The 23,591-nt window shown below is 44.3% G+C and overlaps 1 protein-coding gene across 1 annotated transcript in view; it reads left to right on the plus strand.

Annotated features, from left to right (window-relative positions):
* ENPP3 (ectonucleotide pyrophosphatase/phosphodiesterase 3) overlaps positions 1 to 23,591 on the plus strand; it is a 716,664-nt gene that overhangs the window by 368,692 nt on the left and 324,381 nt on the right. The window contains exon 13 of the mRNA XM_086927431.1: positions 16,554 to 16,662. Coding sequence (XP_086783557.1) covers positions 16,554 to 16,662 — 109 coding nt within the window. The remainder of the gene's footprint in view (positions 1 to 16,553; positions 16,663 to 23,591) is intronic.

A 23,591-nucleotide genomic window follows, 5' to 3' on the forward strand; every position in this document is an offset into this window, starting at 1 on the left:
CAGGTCTTAACAAGCTTTCTGAACCTGACGTAATTTTCTTCCTTACGGATGCAGGGGGGGAGCGTGTTCCAAAGGGAGGGTCCCAGATGGGCAAAGGGTCTGCCACCTGTTCTCGCCCGTTTGAATCTCGGTACGCAGAAATAGACTGCCGTCTGCGACCGAAGGTTTCTCTTGGGAGTATAGAGGTTGGCGAGGGTTTGAAGATATTTGGGCGCTGTACCTGCTTTAATTCTGAACATATAGCTCAGGGTTTTAAAGCGGATTCTGTTTTCGATCCTATTATTATGGGCCGTTTCCACCTGGCAGGCAATTGTGACGATTGCCTGCTGGCGGGAAATCATTGGATGGTCTTTCCGTCCGCTGCAGTACCCCCCACCATGCTAATGTGGCGGGGGTAAATGGCCATCCGGAGGGGTGTTTTGGCAGGTGGATCGCCCGACCGGTGGCGATCCGCCCGCTATGATAATAGGCCCCTTAATGTGCATGTGAAAAACAGGTGAAAACATTGCATGCATTATGCACAACTGAACACAAAACACACACTCAAAGTGCATGTGAAAAACAGATGAAAACATTGCAAGCATTATACATAACTACATAAGCAACATAATAATTGCAACAGACCATGAATGTAACAACAGCAAATTATCATTATAATAATAACCCCTTCTCCCTTTCTACACAGGAACACAATATACACGCTCTACCACACCACTAATCCTCGCACAGGCCCCAAAATGCTGCAAACATGCCGGCTGGCCAGGCTGACTTAAAGAAATAAGAAGGAAACCAACCACAGGGGCCCATTAGTGGACAGCCTTTAGCAAAAGAACAAATGAACATGAAAGATGAAACACTGAAACTGGTGACCCACCTTGGCTTAAATACCTCCCCTCACACTAACCTGTAGTAGGGTGGGACAACACTTTACACACACATATATTTTGGCTTCAACCCTTCCCTTCACCCTAACCCAGAGTAAGGGTGGAAAACACTACACATAAGTCATTTTGCTTTAACCCTACCCTTCAACCTAACCCGTAGTAAGGGTGGAACAACATTTACATAAATCATTTGGCTGAAACCCTGCCCTTCACCTTTATCCCGTGGGTAGGGTGGAACAACAACATCAACTCTGCTCTGCAACCATACTTCCATGGATAGGATGGCACACATACTTGCCACAAGTAGTTTGGGCTTAGCTCTGTCCTTCTATCCTGAATGACTACTTCCCATAAAGTCAATACATAAACTGCAATGGTGGGTGATATTACTGCACCATCCCAAACCCAAGTAGAGTAGTAGACATCAATCCAGCTGCTACACTGTGCTACAACCACATAGAGTCGTAAAACATGAAAGACTCCTCCTCATGCAGTGATCCTCATACCAAAACACACACTAGTAAAAAATGGGTGACTCACCACCTCAAAGTCATCCCCAAGGATATATCACTAGTAAAAATTAGGTGGTTATTTTATGGGAAAAACAAAACAAAAAAATGACAAGCAAGAACAGCTACATCGTTACGTCATATATAACACAGCACATCATGTCGAAAATGTACGTAAAAATGTTTAAATATAGTGAAACAAATGAAAACACACCATAATGAGCATATGCTGCACAAATACACAAGAAGAAAACATGACATTACTGTTGGTACACCTGAGTTGATCAAAGTCATAAATGCCTCCCAGGACTAAATATCACTTTGGGTTACGACCAGGGTGTTCAGTGTGACCTCCGATCTGACAAAGTTGCTCCCTACTACTGACAGTCATCTTCAAATGTCTCTCTTAGAGCAAGAACAACTAAAGGCTTCTTGCATTCTGTACCTTATTGAGTAGTTATGCGCACGAGCTACGGCCGGCAGGAAAGTCTTCCCACAAAGTCGTGACCACCATGAAAATAGATATACATCCTACCTACGACCAAAAATGTCCGCTAGTACTTAGGTTTGCGTGTGTTTTTGAAGGTGAATGGAGCTTCCTTCCGATACTGCTATATGTCTGTTTTCGACGGGAAATAGAGCTTCCTTCCGATACTGCCCATTACAGAGTGAAGTTCTGATTGCGGTAAGGCTCGCGCATATCTCACGCTGCACAGGCTGTACATTTCAAATCATAACCGCAGTGTCGATCATAACTGCAACGCAACACTAAAGTACTCACTGAAATGTATCATGTCGAGATTTCCACTCTACAGTTTCTTGCATGAATACATCCTCTGTAAGCAAACTCCAGTTGATGACACTGGCACAGCTCCGTTGGTCCTCTCACTGCCACTTCACTGCTGCCACTACACTCCAGAAAAGTGTTGCCATTAACATCAGCCCTCACAGCTGACAGCTTGTCATACATGATGTTGCCAAGACACAGCTATGGCCCTAGCATAGCTCACAAACATTTACCAGTTCGTCATCCGGTTCACAGAACTAAACCGCTGCTGGTTACCACCTCAACTGGCCACAGGCTGCAGGTGTTGTCCACATTATGGGGTGTATTAGGATGGCGGGCAGATCACCACCACCCTACCGGCGGTGGCGGTCTGCCCGCCAAAACACCCCGCCGGATGGCCTTTTACCCCCACCACATTAGCATGGCGGAGAGTACAGCTGCAGACGGAAAGACCATCCGCCGCTTTTCCGCCGGTGGGCAATTGTCACGACTGCCTACTGGGCAGAAAAGGCCTGCAATATGGTGGCGGTACCTTGTAGGCACCGCCATCAATATTACGATGGTGGCGGGGTAATGCCTTTCCATGGCAGAGACTCTACCATGGAAAGGCATGCAGTGTTTCCTTTGGGGGCCCATTGCGGGCCCCCAGGGGGCTGGGGGGCTGCACTTCGCGGGTACCCATGGTACCCCCCCAACATTGGCATACACAGGGTGGCAGGCACCATGCGGTGCCTGTCACGTTGTGCATGCCAATGCACAACATGCATATATTGCATAGTGGAGGATGCTGCTTACAGCATCGCACGCCACAATGCAATATTTTCAGGATGCGACCGCCATGGTGGGGGTCGCTTCCTAATTGGCAGTGCGGGACTGTGGCGGCTGATCACAGCACCGCTAGTGTGCCACCATCCTAATAGACCACTAAGTATTTGGCCTGCTCTAACACCATCCATTTGACCAGTGAAAGTGGTGAAGTCCGAGGCAACAAACACGCAGCTCACTTGCCTTGCCGATTTTCCTTATTTCCAATTCTAACACAGAGTCCCCTAGGGCCACATATAATTCCCATCCCTGAGATCTGAGGGATGTTACAGCATCAAGCAGGTCAATCGAAGTATGCCCTGGCTGGTAGGCTGTCCGGTGGAACAGGACACCGGTGAGGCTGAAGGGCAAGCTCTGTACTTTAGGTTGCTCTAAAATTCTTCTTCCAATTGATTCATTTGCTTAGTTTCTTTTGGTCTGTATCCATCATTTCTCTCATACAGTTAACACGCATGGATTCTTCTTTGTTTCCTTTTAAAATCGTCACCAAAATATGTTGTACAATGAAAGATGTCTGGTTCCAAGGTAGATTATGTAAGTAGGTTTATTACGTAAGATGTTATGAAGAGCTCTACCACGAGCAGCCTTCCTGCTGCTCGGCCCATCCTCCAACTGGCATCCCTCACTTATCCAACATTCCACAGCATCTTCACACACCAACATTCCACACCACAGTCACACTGGCTGAGTATGAGGTATAACAGGCGTGTTTAATTTTAACAGGTCAAACCTGCCGAAATTTAACAGGGTAAAGGAACACAGTATTTACCGTATCAGGTGTATTTTAGTGCTTAACGTTATTCTCCTTAAACTAGTATTAAGTGCTCTTTATTGCACCTCATAAATAACGTACCATGTGGTCTCAGTATTTATCAGGTGCAATAAATAGCACTTATACTCGTAATCATTGCCTAAATCTCTTGTCTGGATTTTCTGTTATTTTTAAACCCACATTTTACAATTGGCAAACTTTTTGCTGTTTCCTGCTACATTTGCACTTGCAACTTTTCTCTGCCACTATTTATTCACCTCTACATTGTAGGATATTATATTTATGGCAGATACCAAATCAACAAACAGTTCTTCGAACAAAAGGAAAAAAGTGCTCGCACCTCCACCAATTAAATCTAAGATAATTGAAACACCAGAATTTGTATTATTCAAGATTTTAGAAGATATTCAGATGATACATAACAATACTGATACCGTAACCTAGATATTAATCATTTACAAAGCAATATTGCTGTGCTTTCTATGAAAGTCTCTGACATTGATATTTAAATCAGAGCTGACCAAAATAAAGTTGGCCAACTGTCTCCTTTTTTTTGTTTAGAGTTTTATATATCGTGAGCTAGACCCGAGACATCGGGTATCAGAGCACTTTACATAGCACCAGTTTTGTTACAGAAGGACGCATTCGTTTTTGTTAGGCACGGGCAGATTAAGTAATTTGTCCAGAATCACAGGCTGTCGAGCGTCGTTGCCGAGACACGAACCCGGTTCCCCAGCTTTGAGGTTGACCGCTCTAGCCGTAAGGCTACATCCTCTTCCCAATCGTTTAGAAACTTTCTCCTATAGTCAAACAACTTCTTGAATTGGGAAGTCACACTAGGCAATACCGCCTTCAGATTTTCAACCTCACTGAGTTTATTCAAGGCAAAAAAATGTGTGCATATATTGAAACTCATATACCCAAACTGCTGAGTGTTCGATTTCTAGAGAGGTTTGAAGAAAATAAACCAGTCTAACCAATTTTTTTTCAAAGTGCTATGTCGCCATCATCTTGTTATCTTCATTCATCAAAACTTTGCAAAAGAAATAAGTACACCCAAATCTTATCAATCTGCCCAGGGAGAGCAAAAAAAGCCTCTTGATGATACCCCAGAGCCATCTTTGTCAATGATTTTTCAATCCCTAAGATCCTTCCAGGATGAAATTAAGAGCGAGAACCGCCAGGCACGACTTGCTTCAAAAAAACTTCAAGGCACCATGCGCAAAATGGGAAAAACATGTGCAGAAATCGCAGACAGATTGGGCCTGGTGGAAAACTGTACGGAGGACTTAGAAAACACAGTGGATCCATTAAAGGAGGAGGCACCTCCCAAGACTCCACCCTAAAGGATGTCATGTGGAAGCTGGAAGAGGCCGAGAATCGGCAACGCAGGAATAACTTAAGACTGCTAGGAATCCCTGAAAATGCCGAAGGAAGCGATGTAAGGGAGTTCACCATAAATCTCTTGAAAAATTCCCTACCGGAGTTGGCACACTAGGATTGGGACCAAGAAGTTCAGTGGGTACATAGATTTCCTCTCTCAATGCCCAAACGACAAACAAACACACTAGGGTACCCACGGGCGATCCTAATATATTTTGGGAACTTTTTACTCCGGCAGGCAGTCTACGATCTGGCCAGACCGAATATGAAAAGGAAAAGGGAAAACTTTATGTACTTTGCGAGACCAGACTTTGCACACACTACACTAGAAAGAAGATGGAGATTCAGACAGCCTATAACTCCCTTCCAAAAAGCCGGGGCTTCGGCTTTTCTACAAAATCCAGCTAAATGAAAATTATCCACCAAGGGTGGGACTCTTATTTTACCTCAGAAATCCCAGCCCAGAAACTACTCAATGAGATTATAGCTGGATTGAAGAGACCTCTGGGGCCGGGAAGCATGGTGGGGAAATATGAGTAACTTGGGCGACTGAATAGATTAAAATAATGATTTATGGCTGATGAGTAATGCTAAAGTGCCGATTGGCAACAAAAGGATGTAAATATTGTTTGTGTTTAAGGATTCTAACCCTGTATTTTCTTTACCATAACTTCTCTTTTTCGTTTCAGCTCCACAATTTGAGAGGTGATCACAGGATGGGAGGATGGGTCGCGGACGGGGGGAGGGGGAGGTAGAGTGGACAACACAGACGCTATCACACAGACTCAGGATTGAGCCTGGCTGCCACAAGAGGGGGGGGGGTGGTGGTGGGGCACACAGGCATACGATTGGGATAGAGTCCATAGTCAGGTTAAGACAAAGACGGCACAGCAGGTGGCTCAACTATTTAGGGGAGGACAAACGGTATGGGAAAGGAGAAAGTATCAAGATTAAGGATGAATCAGGAGCCAAAACTCTGAATGACTAAAATAAGAGTTTTATGGATGAATATTTGTGGCCTCAACGACCCGAAAAAGAGACAGAAAGTGGCAGTAGGTCTCAGATCAACGGGAGCTAATGTTGTATGTCTCCAAGAGACACAGGTGGAGGACTCCTAACGGCAGCTTTTGAAAACCCTTGGATACAAATTGATTGTTGCTACAAAGCAGGCAACCAAGACACGGGGGTGGCCATTCTAGCAACAGGAGGGGGGGCTTCAATGTACTAGATCGGCAGCCGACAAGTTGAGGTGGTGGGCAGTTACGGAGTGCCAGTATAGTAATGGGAAGAAGCTAAATATCTGCTCCGTATATGGGAGTATCACCGACAATCCAAACTTACTGGGGTTTATTATAAATGAATTAGCACACTGGTCACTCCCTTTGATTGTGTGTGGCGATTTTAACCTGAATCTGCCGTCCGATTGGTCATTGGGGTCTGAATTTACATATAAAGGAAGGAAGCCAAGAGTATTCAGAGCACTCCAAGAATTATGCACCACACACGGACTTTGGGACTGCTGGCAGTCAAAACACCCTAACAACCCAGGATTTACGTTGTTTTCCAACCCACACACCAAACTTGCTAGGCTAGATTATATGTTTGCTTCTTATACTATGATATCGAAGTGCCTAATAGATAGATTACCTTGGGTCCTATCAGACCATAATCCCCTCATTTTAAGCATCGATAGTGAAGGGTTACAACATAATCACAACAGTTGGACATTCGAGAGGGCCTTGCTTCTAAATGATGAATACTGCCAACTTATAAATAAATGGATACCCGAGTTCCTAGAGGATAGCGTAGGCAGCACACCGATAGAAATAGTGTGGCACACTCTTTAGGCAGGAATAAGGGGAGAAACCCTTCGATTTTCGCTAAAATCGAATCGAGATTCGAAATTGAAAATGAAAGTATTACAGGAAAAACTGGCGGAAGCAAAGGAAGGTCTTATAAGGGCAGTACAGGGTGGACAGAATGTTGAAGGGCACTAGGAGTAGTGGCTATCACAAGAAACAGAGTTGCGGACATCTTCACAGAAAAAGCAATAGGCAAGGACACAACCTATAGGGAGAAAATGTATGAACTAAGTGAGCAAGTGGGGCATCATCTTGCAGTTCGCATGACACAACAAAACATGGCGAACGTGATCAAAGAGATCAAAGATCCGAAAAATGGCCTTAAACAAAATCCCGAAGACATAGGAGCAGCATTTCAAAATTACTACCAAGAATTATACACAGAAACTAATGAGAAACAAGATAAGATCGAGAAATATCTAGATCAGAATATAGCACCTCAACTCCCACAGGAAGATCAAGATAGTTTAGTAGAAATACCTCAATGGACAGAAATATTATTATCAATAAACAGTTTAGCCCACGAAAAGGCAGCTGGGCTGGACGTAATACCTGTAGAATTCTATGCCAAATTCCACAAACCATTGAAAGGAATCTTAACAGATTTAATAACTCATATCTTTCAAGGAGGGCACCAACAGGGATCGTGGGCTCGTGCTAAAATCGTAGTATTTCCAAAGAAAAACAAAGATCCAACAGAGTTAGGATCTTACCGCCCGATAACATTAATAAAGTGCGACTCTAAAATGTGATCAAAATTATTAGCTAGCCGACTTGCACCAATCACACATAAAATTGTTTCAACTCGACAACATGGATTCATACCGGGAAGATCCACCACTGATCATGTCCAGAGGGTGATTACACTCTTTGACATAGTGGAGGTAGCAGGAGACCCCATGGCACTCATATTATTAGATGCAGAGGAGGCCTTTGATAGGGTCTCCTGGCAGTACCTGTGGACGGCAATGTCAAAGAGTGGAATCGGGGAACAGTTCATAAATGCCACCCGTCTGCTATATATAAATCCCGAAGCTGTTGTCATGATAAACGGGGAAATGTCAGGGAAAATCAATGTAACTATAAGGACAAGACAGGGGTGCCCCTGCTCTCCCCTACTATTTGCAATCTTTATTGACCCTTTTATACGTAGACTAGAAACTAATTTGGCCATTCCACCAATCAAAACTCCAAATGACGACACCGAGACTTTAGCCTACGCGGATGACATCGCACTAGTCACAAACGATCCTGGGAAAGCAGTAAAAGCAATGGAAAAGAGGCTAAACAGTTTGGGGAGATCTCTGGGTGTAAGCTAAATCAAGATAAAACCCAGATAGTCATCGACAATAAAATCATCTATAGAGACGATCGGATAGTGGAAAGCGCCATGTATCTGGGAGTTAACATGACCTTCAGTCTAGACAAACTGGTAAAGATTAATTTGGAACCACCCATGAAACAAACGGAAAAGAGCCTCAACAGACTACACAATCTACATTTAACTATAGTGGGTAGATGTAATGCTATAATGCTATAAAACATTTATTTTTTCCCAAATGTTTATATTTGTTTAGGACCATATGCTTAGATTTTGCCCCACAAATATTCAAAGATATTGACAACATAGTTTCTCGATTCATCTGGGGATACAGAAGACCACGGAGAGCACTCAGAAACATCTCTCTCCCAAAAGTAAGAGGCAGCCTTGCCTTGCCCAATCTTAGAGTTTATTGGTGGGCTACGATATTGAAATATAGAAATGCATTATTTTGCCCAAATGGGAATAATCAACAAGAGGGGGTGGTCCCAACGCCGCAAGAACTCATCCTGGGCAATGAAGCTAGCGAACATCTCTGGCGACTAACATACAACTGTTACTTTAAAAAGGTACGTTTCAAAACACTAAAGGGCATTTATTCTGCATGGAATCATGTTCATAAGCTCCTGGGTATCGGGAGGTTCTCCCATTATTCTGTTTTATCCAGAAATAATAACCTCCCAGAGATTTTTAATGATATATGTATGAAAAAATGGCTAAGTACAGGGATTACTCATTGTGGCTGTCTCTATTCCTCAACAGGGTTCAAATCATCCGAAGAGCTAAAACCCGAATTTGTGTGAGACCATAGAGATTTTTTCAAGTACTTACAAATCAGAGATTTCTTAATGAAAAAAGGGGTGGACTATCCAAATTTCATAGAATTCCGACAATCGAACTAATTAGAAAAAGCACGACAGTTAAGATTGGGGAAATCTACGATAACCTAAACTCTGCACTTCCAGATGACATGGATACATTTATTTAAAAATGGCAGGACAAACTAAAGATAACTGAGGGGTCAAGCCAGAGATCTTACAAATTATACCAATCATCGCTAATGTCGGCTAGTTTGCAAGCCCAATATTATAAAACATATTTCCAGCTGTATTACACACCAAACAAGATTGCTAAACGGGGCACTGGCAAAGGCACGGAATGCCCGCGATGCACGCTATATGAAGCCGACATTGTACACATATTCGCTACATGTGACACATTTGGCCCTATCCGCAGGGGAATATCACCTTTCAATCGGAAATTTTTAATACAAGAATCAAAATCTCAACCGGAGAAGTAATGTTAGGAGTGGATGGAGACATCCGATCAAAGGGGATGCAAGGGTTCATATTTTTCTCTATGGCTGTGTTTAGAATATGTCTGGCCTCGGCTTGGCTGGACCCTAACCCGCCGGCTTTCCAACATTGGCGTGCCACATACACCCTAGAGATAGCTATCTATAGTAGGAAGGGACAGAAAAAGAAGAAGGGGCTGGTATTCTGGGACCCCCTTTTACAATGGATGCAAGGCCTCGCGCCTTAATTGTATTTGGGAATGTATGAGTAATACGCCCAAACTACTATGTAACATGTATGACCCTATTGAAATGCCTGACTATGCATAAACTGTAAGTAACATCATGCCTGGGGGGGAGGGGGGGGGGTGTAAAGGAGAGTCGGGGGCAATAGGTGGGGGCTGTCTGTAAACAGGGAAAATGCTCTAATAAAGATTTGTTTAAAAAAAGAGAGTCACAGAATGAAGGGTATTTCAGGTAAGGAACACACGTAATGGGAGCATAAATACACATGCAAAACATACTCTGAAGCCAACCCATCCTGACTGCTAAGCTGCCGATCTGTTGCACATGTGACCTGCACATGGTTCCTCAACACACCTCTACCTCTTCTATATATGCCACAAACTCTACCTTTAGGTTGAGGAAGAGTCAGCACAGGTTTGAGGTGCACCAAAACTGTGGTGACTACCTGACATCGGTGAAGCATGTGTGTGGCTGAGTCATCCTGCACAGCCCTACACATTGTGGTGAATACTTGACACAACACAGTCACTTTGGTGGTCAGGGTGTTAAGACCATTGATCACAATGTGGTGGACATCACCTATCTTCTTACCCAACGTCTGCATTTTTCTCAATTAGCTTGGCTGCACCTATAGCATGGCTTCTCCAGCATCCAAATTCCTTGGTTGAATGAGTATCACTATCATTATTAGCTGACAGTGCTGTCTGTTCCCTCTTGCTGGCCCAACTCACCTGCCTAATGGCTGGTTCTTATTTTTTGCAACGCTTGTTTTTATTTCATTGGGTAATAAGGTATAAAGAAGGACACTCTGAACAAGATAGCAGTGCAGTTATACATGGGATAAAAGGGAATATGATTGTATTGACCAGGTTTCTGTCAGCAAGTGCAAAAAAGGTGTTCATAAAGAAGAAACTGTATCCAACACTGCTGGGATCTAATGCATATATACCAGTCATGGATGAGGGGGAACAGGGAGTGTGGGGTGTAGGACAAGAAAGGGAGCAGCTCTAGGGTGTATACGCAGCTTCATAAAAGTGACAATTGAAATCTCATAGGGGTTTTTCAGAATGAGCCGTCAGTTGGACAAGCTGTCTGTGGGGCACATCATCATCCTCAGGGCAGATAAAGTGAGAAGGGATGAGCTCAGGGCAGAGTGGTAGCTTCCTGTGTGAGGAACAATCTGCATACCTCCTCGTAGTCCTGCATTTAGCCGGTAAGTATATAGGTTATCTGCTCATGATTAGCCACTCTGTTAGTTCAACCAACCAGAGGATTTATAATTTGGCTTCAGCAAATGAAGTTGAGAACCATCTTTTTTCGTGACTCGTCAGCTCAGGGAAGTCGGGTATGTAATGAAGGATGTTGAGATAGGGAGTTGAGGGGATCGGGAGGGAATTATGCTGGCGGAACTGTCACCAGATATTAATCCGCCATTTGGCTAGGGCTGCACAAGACCATAAAATATGTAAAGATTGCAATGATGAGTGACACACCAGTAATAGACAATGATAAAATGAGCGGATGAGCCTCTCTTCAAGCCACTACCATTCGGATCAGGTTTGAGGAAACTAAAGGCTGGAAATGGTAAGGTGCGGAGAACTAAACTGATCTTGGAGTTAAGAAGACAACGTTTCAACTGCATCCACAATGGGGACATCCATCCAGGACTCAGATATGCGGCCAGTTGGTACAAATGAAAGGTCAAACTATAGGATGTCATGTGGGGAAGTCGTAGGCCACAGACATACTGTCTGCCCTTAATCAGGATGTTCAAATCCTGTGCTTATGCTCTGCAATTTAGGACCTAAAATATGCCTCTATACTTGCTAAGAACTTGTGGGGAACCCCTAATGGCTGCTTTCATTTGGGTTGGTACGACTCAGTAGGGGAATAGGTGATGTGACTTGTGCTGCTGAAAAAGGTTTGCGGGTGTTTATTCTGGGCTGGTTTCTGATCTGGTACAGATGGCATCAGTATGGATCTAGATATTTCTACAGTCTCAGTTGCCCCAGCTATTTGACTGTCCTTCAGGTCTGTCTGCATGACAACAGGTTTATCATGGGATGGGATGCTTTATTGATATATAAGGAGGGAGATCATGGGCATGTCAAGCCATTGCAATTTACATTCCTTGTATCTACCTTGCATGTGTCCAGAGGGGCAGATAGCTGCCCCTCATAAGTGTATTCGTTTTCATTCAATTCATACTTGTATGTGGACACATGTACAGTAAGGTTTTGGATCATGGGTGGATACTTTGTGTATAACTACTTCACGTAGGGTACACTACATAGTCTTGGACTACAGGTTAAGTGGTGCAATACATCTGTGTGACATGAGTACAGGTATGAAGTTGTCAATCCAACGCTATTGTACATGCTTGCTGTGTGTAAACCAAGATTCCAAGATTTATTTTTTATGATTTAGTAGTCAAAGAGGTCCACATAAAATACAATATACAGTACATGGAGCTCTAAGTACAACGTCTGCATGTGTGGTGTTTGCAGCTCTTTTTTAATCATTTGTGTCACTTGTTACATTGAAGGGGGACCTTATCTTGCACACTGGGTTCAGGTGCAGGCATGTGGATAGCGCTTATTCCTGCACCTACCTGGGTTTGAAATGTGCTCTGTAAGAGTTCCTCAAAGTGATGGAGATATCTGTGTCATTCAAGGGCTTCTGCTTGCCTCTCGTGTTTGTCTGACCGGACTTGATGGCACCTTTAACCATTTACTATATAGCATGCAAAAAGTATTGATACATGGATCACTAGTATTTCTAGAATGTCACTGAATGTCCTCTTTTGCCTACCCCATTGTTGCCATGTGCCTCTGGGCTTGTGTTAGACCTGGCACCATTGGCGTAAGTCTCCCTTCTATTTTTCGCTGTTGCCTCCTGTGTTTTTTTGGTAATAGATGCTTTGGGCACTGTGCCATTGCTGTCCAGTGCCACAGTACAAGTGCTCCCAACTGTAAATTGATGTATTGATTAGTGGTTCCCTGATTGAATGTTTGGTTTACTGTCAGACCCTATTGCAGTGGACTGAGTGTGCCCAGGACGTGTGATCCAAATGCTGCTAGTGGGCTTGCAGCACTGGTTGTGCCACCTACAGATGCAGCCTTGTAAAATGTGTCTAAGGTCTACCATTGCATAACCTGCATGCAGTCTGGCACTGTCATGCTGACTGGGCAAGTGCACCCACTTGCCAGTAGCTAAACCTTCCCTTCTCTTCATGTTAGTCACTGCTATGGTATGACCAAGGGTAGGGTGCATTGTAATTATAAGGTAGGACAAGCCCTGATATGTGTGGCATGTCCTAATAGTGAATTACAGCCATTTTCGTTTTTCACTATTGCAAGGCTACCTGTTCTCCATAGGCCAGAATGGGCTGTTAGAATTGGTACATTCTATTATCCTAACAGACTCAGAGAACATGGTAGAAAATCGAGTTTAGTATGCCTGGACTCAGAATAATAAAATACATCTGTTAGTAAAGTTTATTTTAATATTCGTGTTTGCAGATACCACTTTTAAAAAGTAGGTATTTGCTTTCCTAACCATTTGAGCCCGCCTCTGCTAGGTTGTGTATTCCTTGTCTGGGTTTGTGTGTAACAGGACTGGGGAATTCCAGGAGACAGGCTGGGGCAGCCCGATGGTGAATAGGGAGATCTGCATCCAGAACTGGCTTGAACTGGGCACAGCCCCCTCTCCCCTCAGAGAGCAAAGGATTTAGGGGTATAAGTATTGGGACCCTGATCCCATGAAATAAGATCACTTCTGGACTTACAAGACAAAACCTCTGCTGAGGAGAATGAACCTGAAGAAAATGAGGAGAGACTATTCCCAAGCTGAAGTGCTGCTTGGGGGATTGGCCTTGCTGCCAAAGGGAGGAGAAAGACTTTGTGGACTTTTCTTTTCAACTTGTGCAAAGATCTCCAGGGGCTTCGAAGAGAGATTGCATCCTGACCGAAGTCCCAGGACCAGTGGACTTCACCAGCCTTTGTGATTTGCTGCTGGAAACAAGTGGCTACAGAGGCCGGGAGCTGTGACCAACTCTCACGACCGGCCCGGTGTCCTGTAGGCACCGCACCAAGCAACGTCCGCCTCGAACAACGCAAGCTCTGCACTCACCGACGCCGTCAACAAGCCGTAGCCTGCACCGCGACTGGAAGGACACCGCGACGTGGAACGCCTCGCTACACCAAATCGAACTGGTCTGACCGACGCGGTCATTGCTGCTGACTTTGAGTCCTCTGACCGCACGGGAGTTGGGCACTGCTTCGCACGCTTTGCGACGCACCGCCCGACTCGCACCACTGTCCGGACAGATCGACGCCAGCTCCCGAACTCCGGCTCTGTCGCCACACTGTAAAGCTGGAAGCACCATAACTAGCAACGTCCGCCTCGAACAACGCAAGCTCTGAGCTCACCGATTCCGTCTCAACACCATCAACGAGCCTTAGCCTGCACCGCGACTGGAAGGACACCGTGACCTGCAACGCTTTCTTTTTCTACACCGCGACGAACCCCAGAACCGGGTTGCACATCCGTACCGGCTGCCTCAAGGAAAAGTTACAGTGACTGAGTCTGTCGACATTTGAGTGTGCCCGGACCGCCACGGTCCCCTGGATTTGTTAGACTCTGTGTTATTTTCAGCAACGCTGTAGCCGGACAAGGCTACCGACTCGCACAGAACCTTGAACTAAGCTTTTTAAACCTGAACTCTTGAAATTTGATAGTACTGTGGATTCTTTTTGTCGTTTATTGGTCTTGTGGTAACTCGATATAAAGTATAATTTATTTTTTACATAAAACCTGTGTGGTGTCCATTTGTAGTGTTGTCACTGGGTTAACTTACATCGCCTCTGAAATAAGCCTTGACTGCTTGCACCACGCCGCCTAGAGGGTGAGCAGGGGTTATTTTGGGAGAGTAATTCCCTTGCCCTGACTAGAGGAGAGGGTCCCTGCTTGTCACAAGTACCTACCTGTGCCAACCAGAGACCCCCAATTCTAACAGCTTGCTATGGTGTGAAAAGTTTCCTGGTGTTATCCGCCCCTCTCCTATGCTCTCCTGGACTGCTGATTGTTGTTGCTGGAGAACTTCCATGTTATTTAAACTCTTGCACCTTGCTCTGAATTACCATGTGTGATTTCAAATTTTTAAATAACGACTCATACCAATTAGCTATGTGCAAGTCAGTAGGATTTGCATAGTGAGTATCCCATTTTTTTGCCATTTGTACTTTTGAACCTTTGTTTCAGTTTGGACCTCCTCCCAATCCCCCTTGAGCACATTCTTAATGGTTACCCTTCTCATAACCACACAATGACGTAAAGGACTTTAGGGCCGGGAAAAGGCCCCAAGGATCACAGACAATTATTCTGTTTATCAAAGGGCTGTGTTTCACCTGAGAGGGTATCCAGGCCCTAAGAGACATGCTGCTCGGGTGGAATCAGTTGAACAGCCAGAATCTTGAGTCCCTTCCTAAATACCTGAAGAGAGGGTGAGGTCAAGAGGTGGTGGGGGAGGCTGTTCCAGGACTGTGGAATTAAAAGGCATTCCTCTCTTCCACCACCCCACACTTACTCTTTACCTCTCTCTTGCAGGTTCTTTGTTCATCCTGCTTTCTCACGTTGTCACTGTTTGTCCATCTTTCTTGTCCTCCTTTTACTCCGTTTTCTACTTTGCCTATCTTGCTGGGTTCCCATCACCTGCTTGCACCAGCACAAATTAAGCACAGCTCTTCTGTAATCCACATTACAGTTGCTTTAATTTTCTTTGCTTACTGCTTACAGACCATTCCCGAAATGTTAACTGATTTTCTAGTGAAAACTGCATACTCTCATTTGTCACATTTATAAATTGGTTTGGGTAGCCAAACCCACTTGCTTTCAGGAGTATCCTTTTAACTTTGGTCAATATTTTCGGATATAACAATCGTCTGGTTTACCTGATTATTATGTAGACATGACGGGTATATTTTTGGCCCGATTTTCACTGACTTTGCATCAGGTTTCAGTTACTTTCTAACAAAAGTCATACACAAAGTGTTGTGTTGGTATTTACAATCCAATGGAATTTGTAACCAAAATTAACATAAAGCTGGGTTGTGTGCTGCGTTGCATTACTTTGTGTCACAGGGGGCATTCCATGGATGGTGCATGGGCATTATCATGCAATCACACAAGGGTTTTGATGCAAATCCCTATCTACAAAGAACTGTAGACCGAAATTTGCACCAAAATCCCTCGCCTTCTTTGGTGCAAGTGTAATGAGGAGACATTTTCTAATTTCTACTCTTTTTCCCTCTGTGCATGTGTGCTGCATTCTACTGCACACATACTAATAGGAAAATGCCTTAAAGCATAGTTTTTTTCCTGAAAAGAAACCCTTCCTGTATAAATACTATGCTTACCACAATGCAGAAACCACTGCACATGGAGCATGGCAGCTTAAAGTGCACCAGCGCAGCAAGAAAGCAGAAACACATCATCTTAGTAGACATGGCGCTGTCCTGCTCTCTTCTGTTTATATAACTCAGCATTGCAACTTTTATTGCTGTGCTGCATTGCGCAATTTCTTACTAAATCTAGGATTTTGTGTTTGTTCTTCTCACACTTCTGAAGTAAACAACATAGAAGTAATGGTGAAAACTGCTGTCCTCCTCAGGTGATCCAAGCGTTAATGCTGGCAGACCGAACAGTAGGGATGCTAATGGATGGCCTCAAACAAAGGAATCTCCACAACTGCGCTAATCTGATAGTTCTGGCAGATCATGGTAAAGTATACAATGTTTTGATTGATATTATTATAAAACATGGGATTCTGCAATTTCTGTACAAAAACGGGTCTCTAATTTCTTTAAAAAAAGGAGGCTCGTGATGCACCCAGTCACCTATGATAAAGAAATGACACAGCTGCCCAACTGTAATAACTCAATACAGTTGAGTTCTGATTTCACAATACTTGCTGCCAGAGCCAGAAGAGAAAGGGAAAGGCAGGTCACAGAGTATAATTAAAGCAGCAGTTTAGTGAACAAAAACAAAACATACCTTTTTTTTCTTTTTCTCTGGTTTTAAAGCTGTGCAATGACAAGCAGAAAGTAGATATTTATAATAACATATATTTTTTGCACTACTTACGTAATTATAGAAAGGTTAGAATATTTCTGCATGCTTCTACATTTTCTGGCTACTGTGCCGTAAAAAAAAGAAATTACGTTATAAAATGATTTTGCAACAAATATTGAACAGCTTTTTCATGTGTTTAACCCTTTCGCTGCGGCGGCTATTCCGCCGCAGTGCTAAGGGGCGGGGGGCCGCGCGGCGCTCCGACACTGGTGACGAAACCGCTCCCTCACGCCCCTCGGGTGAGCTGTGCTCGTGACGGAACGGTTCTGTCATGGCCCCGCCTGCTCAGTAGAATGCGCCGCGCAGGCACAAAATCAGCGCCGCGCAGGCGCGGCGAGCGGGCCATGACGGAACTGTTCCGTCACCAGCAGAGCCCACCCGAGGGGGGTGATGGAGCGGTTCCGTCACCAGCGTGGGAGGGGTTAATTTTGCACTAGAGAGTCTATTTTTATTCTTCATGTTTGCAAACATGCTCTCTCCTTCACATGAAAGAGCTATGCAGCAAGGTTTTAAGTGTTATGTGTGAAAGGAAAAGGTGTAACCATGAGCTCCTCCCCATCAACCAACATGACTGGGCCCCACCCCCTCCCCCTCGGGCAATGCTGCCCCGACACCCTCCCTACCACCATGGATAACATGACGCAACGCCTCAACCTCCTAGAATCTCAGCTTGAAAACTTGATACGAGGCTTGAAACCCTATCCATCCTGGCCACAATCCGAAAGCCCACTCAACCCTCTACTGCTCTGCCAATTCTCTCCCAAACCAGAAGGAGTAAGTCACCGCCCCCAGTGGGCCTCATGTCTCCCCCAGATCCTGACCAACAAATCGGGGAATGAGATTCGCTCAGAAAGACCCAGAAGAGCAAAATCCACACTTTCGTCTCAGGAAGCGGCACTACTTGCCTCAACCTATGACCCCTCCTTGGAACTCCACCCCAAAATCCACACTTTCCTCTCAGAAAGCGGCATTACTTCTTGCCTCAACCTATGACCCACCTTGGAACTCCACACCCAAATCCATGATCAAAGTAATTATGGGAGTTGGAAGAGAACAACCCCCTCCAAGAGTCCCTAGACCCCCAGCTCACCTAACCTACCTAGAGCCCAATCTACTAAGAACAGGAATGAAGAAGGTCCCAGCAATAAATGCATGCTCATAAACTGTAGATCTGCCTCTAAACATGCAACAGAACTAGCAGAAGCCATCCTCTCCCATGATATAGATATAGCTTTCATCACGGAGACCTGACTAAACAATCTCTCTTACCTCAGCATGCTAGTGCCTCCTGGATTCACAATGATTAACAAAGATAGACAAGAGCATAGGGGCGGGTGCATAGCAATTATTCACAAGAGCAACATCTCCATCATGGAAATTACCTCCTGCTGGTATAGCTCCTTTGATTGCCTCTCAGTCAACAACAAGACATGCGCTAAAAGGCCATTACTTTGCCATCTCCTGTACCACCCTCCAGGCAACTCCAACGAATTTGGGGAACACCTCTCTGACCTGACTGCCCATTGCAAACTCGGCAACTCTAACAACATAATTTTCGGCGACCTCAATCTAAGATGGAATGAAACAAAAAACCTGCTCATTCAAACTCTAAACAGCCTCCTTCTAGAAAATAATCTGACCCAACATTGCTCAGAAGAAACACACCATAGAGGAGCAATCCTAGACGCAATCATTACCGAAAGCAACACAATCACCATCGATCACATCATTCTCGTAGACTGTTGAGACCACCACTTCATTCTTTTCCACATCAACCAAACGGTCCTAACTCAACACCCCAAGCAGGACCCCCCAAATGGGTCAGGAACACAGCTCAGAACCCTTGTGCTGACCTGGAAGAAAGAATAAGCTTGCTCCTCCCCAGCACTACTGATCACCTCTCAACTACTGAACTCACCTCTCTCTACAACTCCAATATGACGTTCACCCTGGACCACCTTGCCCCCTTGAAACTAAAAAAAATCCCGGATCACTCCTTCCAGATCATGGTTCACCACTAACATTAATGAAGAAAGAAGACATCTTAGAGCCTCAGAAAGAATCTGGAGGAACAACCCTTCTACCCTCCATTGTGATCAACTCAATGCAGCCCACAGGAATTACAAAACGTACATTAAGAACAAAAAGACAGCTTTTTTCTACTCTGCTCTTGACACCGCAAAAAACCGACCCAAAGAACTCTTCAATATCATCAGGAATCAAACATCCAAGCCCACGACATACACAATATTGACATTCAAAGAACAATGTGACAACTTCGCCTTCTTTTTCAACAACAAAATCGCCAAGATCGATCTCTCTCTTGGCACAAATCTCTCACCCTCCATCAAGATCAAGGCGTCTGAAACTCAGGATAGCGCTTCCGTGAACCCCCCAAAACACTGGTCCTCCTTCACTCCCATTCAGGAAGCAGAGATAGTCAATCTAATCTCCAATGCAAAACTCTTACCCCACGACGTAGATCAGCTACCCCCGTGCCTGGCCAAGGACCTGAAGCTCATCCTAGCCCCGCTATGGTGCAAGATCATTAACAGCTCACTGAGCTCTGGAACCGTACCAGACTGCCTCAAAGTAGGTCAAGTCACGCCACTACTGAAAAAAACAGGGCTAGACACAGAGGAGATGAACAACTTTAGACCTGTATCGAACTTACCTCTTCTGTCCAAAATCCTGGAAAGATGTGTACTCCCTCAGCTGACCCAACACCTGGATAACATCAATCTCCTAGATCCCCATCAATCGGGCTTCAGAAAAGGCTGCAGCACCGAAACCGCAATCCTCAATGTCATAGACGATCTACACAGTCACTTGACTCGGACCAATGCTGCCTTCTCATCCTCCTAGACTTATCGGCTGTATTCGATACAGTCGATCACAATCTGCTCCTCAAGGTCCTACAAGAAAGGGCTGGTCTTGAAGAGACGGTCCTCCACTGGCTCTCTTCCTTTCTCCACAACTGCTCACAAAGAATAAAAATTAAAAACTTTGAGTCCGACCTCCACCCCGTCAATAGAGGTGTCCCACAAGGGGCTGTGCTCTCCCCTCAGCTTTTCAACATTTACATTGAACCCCTTATCACACTACTCAGGAATTCTAACATTCCTTTCTACTTATATGCGGATGATATACAGCTATATCTGGAAACCACCTCCATCAACGACATCCAGAGACTCAATGACACGCTCAAAGAGGTTCAACACTGACTCACAATCAACCACCTGAAACTCAATCAAGAGAAAACGGAAGTACTCCTCATCTCCAACAGAGACGAAAACCCCCAAATTGAAGAATGGCTCAAAGCCATTGACGCCCTCAATAATACCCTCACCCCGGCGGATTTAGTAAAATCTCTAGGTATCACCCTGAACCCGAAACTGGACATGAAAAAACACATTACAAGATCCGCTAAAAGTGCTTTTCTCAACCTGAAACTACTGTACAAAATAAAATCTTCCTCCCTCGAAGGATCTTCAACAAGCCACTCAAGCACCGGTGCTCTCCAGAATTGATTATGAGATTGCAGCCCTGATTGGGACAGAAAAATCGCACCTAGCCCCCTTAAAACAACATTTAATGCTGCAGCAAGAATGGTCACACGAACTAAGAAATTCGATCACATCTCTCCTGCACTCAGGGAACTTAAATGGCACCAAATTGAATTGCGGATCAGCTTCAGAACAGCCTGCCTCACGCATAAAGCCCTGCACACAGGCAAACCGGAATACTTGGCCACCAAACTCAAAAGGGCCGGCCAGTCCAGGAACCTCAGGAGCTTTAACACTCTACTACTCATCCCACTGAAAACTCGTAAGCAGAAAACTGCAAATAAATCATTCGCTGGAAATGCCCCAAAAATCTGGCACTCCATCCCCCCCACATCAGAAAATGCACAAAGTCCTCTTCCTAGACCGCTCTCGAGTGAACCGATAAGAACCAAGGAAGATCCTTAGATGGCTCTTTATCTTACCGTAATTTTGTGACTGTTGACACTGACTCGGATCCAGAAAACGTCTTGGTCACCAGCCCTGTTTGGACAAAGAAACCTCTTGGATGCTCGTCTTGATTGATCGACACCCTACACACTCCTTTGCCCGTTCGCTCCTTTGTCCAATTTATACCCGACTCGAACCCTCATGTTCTACCATAATATTTGTATTGTATATTTGCACATAATTGTACATGCTGTGAAGCGCCCTGATACCCTGGGTCCCAGCTAGCACTATATTAAACTCCTAAAATAAAATAAAAAAATAAATTAAAATGTATTATAAGGAATAAAGTACCTCTTGCAGTACATGATAAGGACACTGCAAATCACCTCAACCTTATAAAAAAACTTGGCTGTTAGCTTTGTTCCTCTGTGTGGTAATGGAACTCCTCAGTGACTTGTAATATCCTTATAATGTATGGCCGGAGGTGTTTTATCCTATATATCACTCCTCTGTATTAGTTCCAGTAGAGAAACTTGTTTGGGGACATGTAGCAAGGTCCATTAATTTAGCTGGGTGATGTCATTTATGAAATGCTGATACATAGGTAAATCAGGGTCAGAGTTCTTTCCAAGTACAACCATCATAATTACTTTGGGGCTTTCTACGTTGTCGATGTGTTTCTATTGCTCATGTAAGATGAGGCAAACCATTTGGCATTGGCTACAGTAAAGAATCTTTGTAATTAAGGCCCTTCCCACTCGGTTGCTCTCTACCATGTTTCTTATGTAAACTCTTGAAGATTGTTCTTTGTAGACTGCCAGCACTATGGGCAATAGGATGAGGCTTGAACCCCTCTTGACTACAACTAAACCACTTGAAAGTCACTGAAGAATTGCAAAGCAAACCCTTGTGACAAATTTGCACTACGTGGCTCACAACATATTTTTCTGGCATGGAGCTCCCTCTGTCTTTAATTCTAAATTGGGGGAGTTTCTGCCTGGTATTCCTCCTGACTCCAGATTTCCTAATACTATGGGCCTTGGTAGATTGAGGAGTATAAATAAATGCTTCTGTTTATTGAATTGCGTGTAGTAATATGGTATAATCAGTTTCTGCATCGATTCCTGCATGTGTTTGTCCTGTATTTCACCAGAATTACTCTGCTGCTTTCAGTGTTAAACATCAATTAGGGCCGTTGTAATACCATTTGATTATGCGTTCCGCGTTGGCTCCGCGACTAACTCAACAGGAGTTTGTGCCTGCTGGAAGTAGGAAAAGACTTGGTGAAATACGGGCCATAAATGTGGGAACGTTTTATTCCCATAAAACTTGGAATGAGGAGTTTCCCAACGATTCACCCAACCACCATTCCCAATTATCAGTGCCCCGATTTCCATATTGTGGCGGGGGAATATTGCGTAATTTAGCGCCCGACCTGTAGTGTGCCCCTTGGGGCTGAGAAGGAAGATCAAGGGATTCTGTCTCTGAATTTACAGCCTTGAAGACTGACTGGTTCTTAAAAGCTTTATCAATTGAAGCTGATCAACACGTATGCTCTTGTTTCAAATCAACTGATTGATGATGTGGCTGCAACCATTTGAATGCCTCATCCTTTCTAAAACAGCTGTGATTGCATTCCATCATTTTGCAATCTTGACAGCACTGTGCTGCATCTGCGCTAGGTTGTACTTTGGATGAACTGACTCCTGGCAGTAGCAAGCACCGATGACACATTTGTTAACATTTGCAGGAAATGTGAGCTAAGATTCTCAGCATCGTGGTCGTCCCTCTAAGGGGTGGGTTGTATGACGTTTCAACGCATGCTTTTACAATGCAAGCCATTACGACGCAACTTTTACAACGACTTGCGTTGGGGGGCGCTGGATAGTGAATAGTTTAATTTACTAATCCAACTTCAGTCCCCGTGGATAGTAGGGAAGGTGTTGGATAGTAATTAAACTATTCCCTATCCTAGAGCGCCCTCTAGCGCAATTCGTTGTAATGCATTGTAAAAGTTGCGTCGTAATTGTAGTGCGTTGTAAAAAATGCGTTATAAAGGATGTTTCCCTTCTCGTTTTCCCATTGCTCACCGTAGTAATTGACATTCCATTGTGTATTGGATGTTGCCATACGTTCCTTTATTGTCTAATGTTTGTAATGCATACTCTAGGAATTTACTTTAAACTCATACCCAGGAACAACTAAAAGCTGAGTTTCACTTGCTTCCTGTGAGCATTAATCACCAAACACACAACATTGGAAGTGCACTTTAGGTATTTTATTCAATCTCTTATTAGCTGCCTTTGTCCACGATTAATAATTGATACCATGGGACCTGACTACTGAAGCAGTGGTCTACTTTCTAATATAGATAAGTGATGTATGTATTCAGTAAACATAACAAAAGGAGAATGTTGTGTTAGCTACATCTGTGATGACTAGGCATGCTGAAGATAATTAAGACGCATGTAACAAGAAGGCCAAACCACAAGGGCCTTCGTTACAAGTGACCTGGTAAATCCGGTGGGGCTGGTAGCATTTACTGGCCACATTAAAATGACAACATCCACAGGAACGCTATGAACTTGTTTTTCGGCACTAGAGGTTTTTGGCTGGTGAAAGCA

Source organism: Lissotriton vulgaris, chromosome 6 (genome assembly GCF_964263255.1).
Source record: "Lissotriton vulgaris chromosome 6, aLisVul1.2, whole genome shotgun sequence".
Classification (NCBI taxonomy): Eukaryota; Metazoa; Chordata; class Amphibia; order Caudata; family Salamandridae; genus Lissotriton; species Lissotriton vulgaris.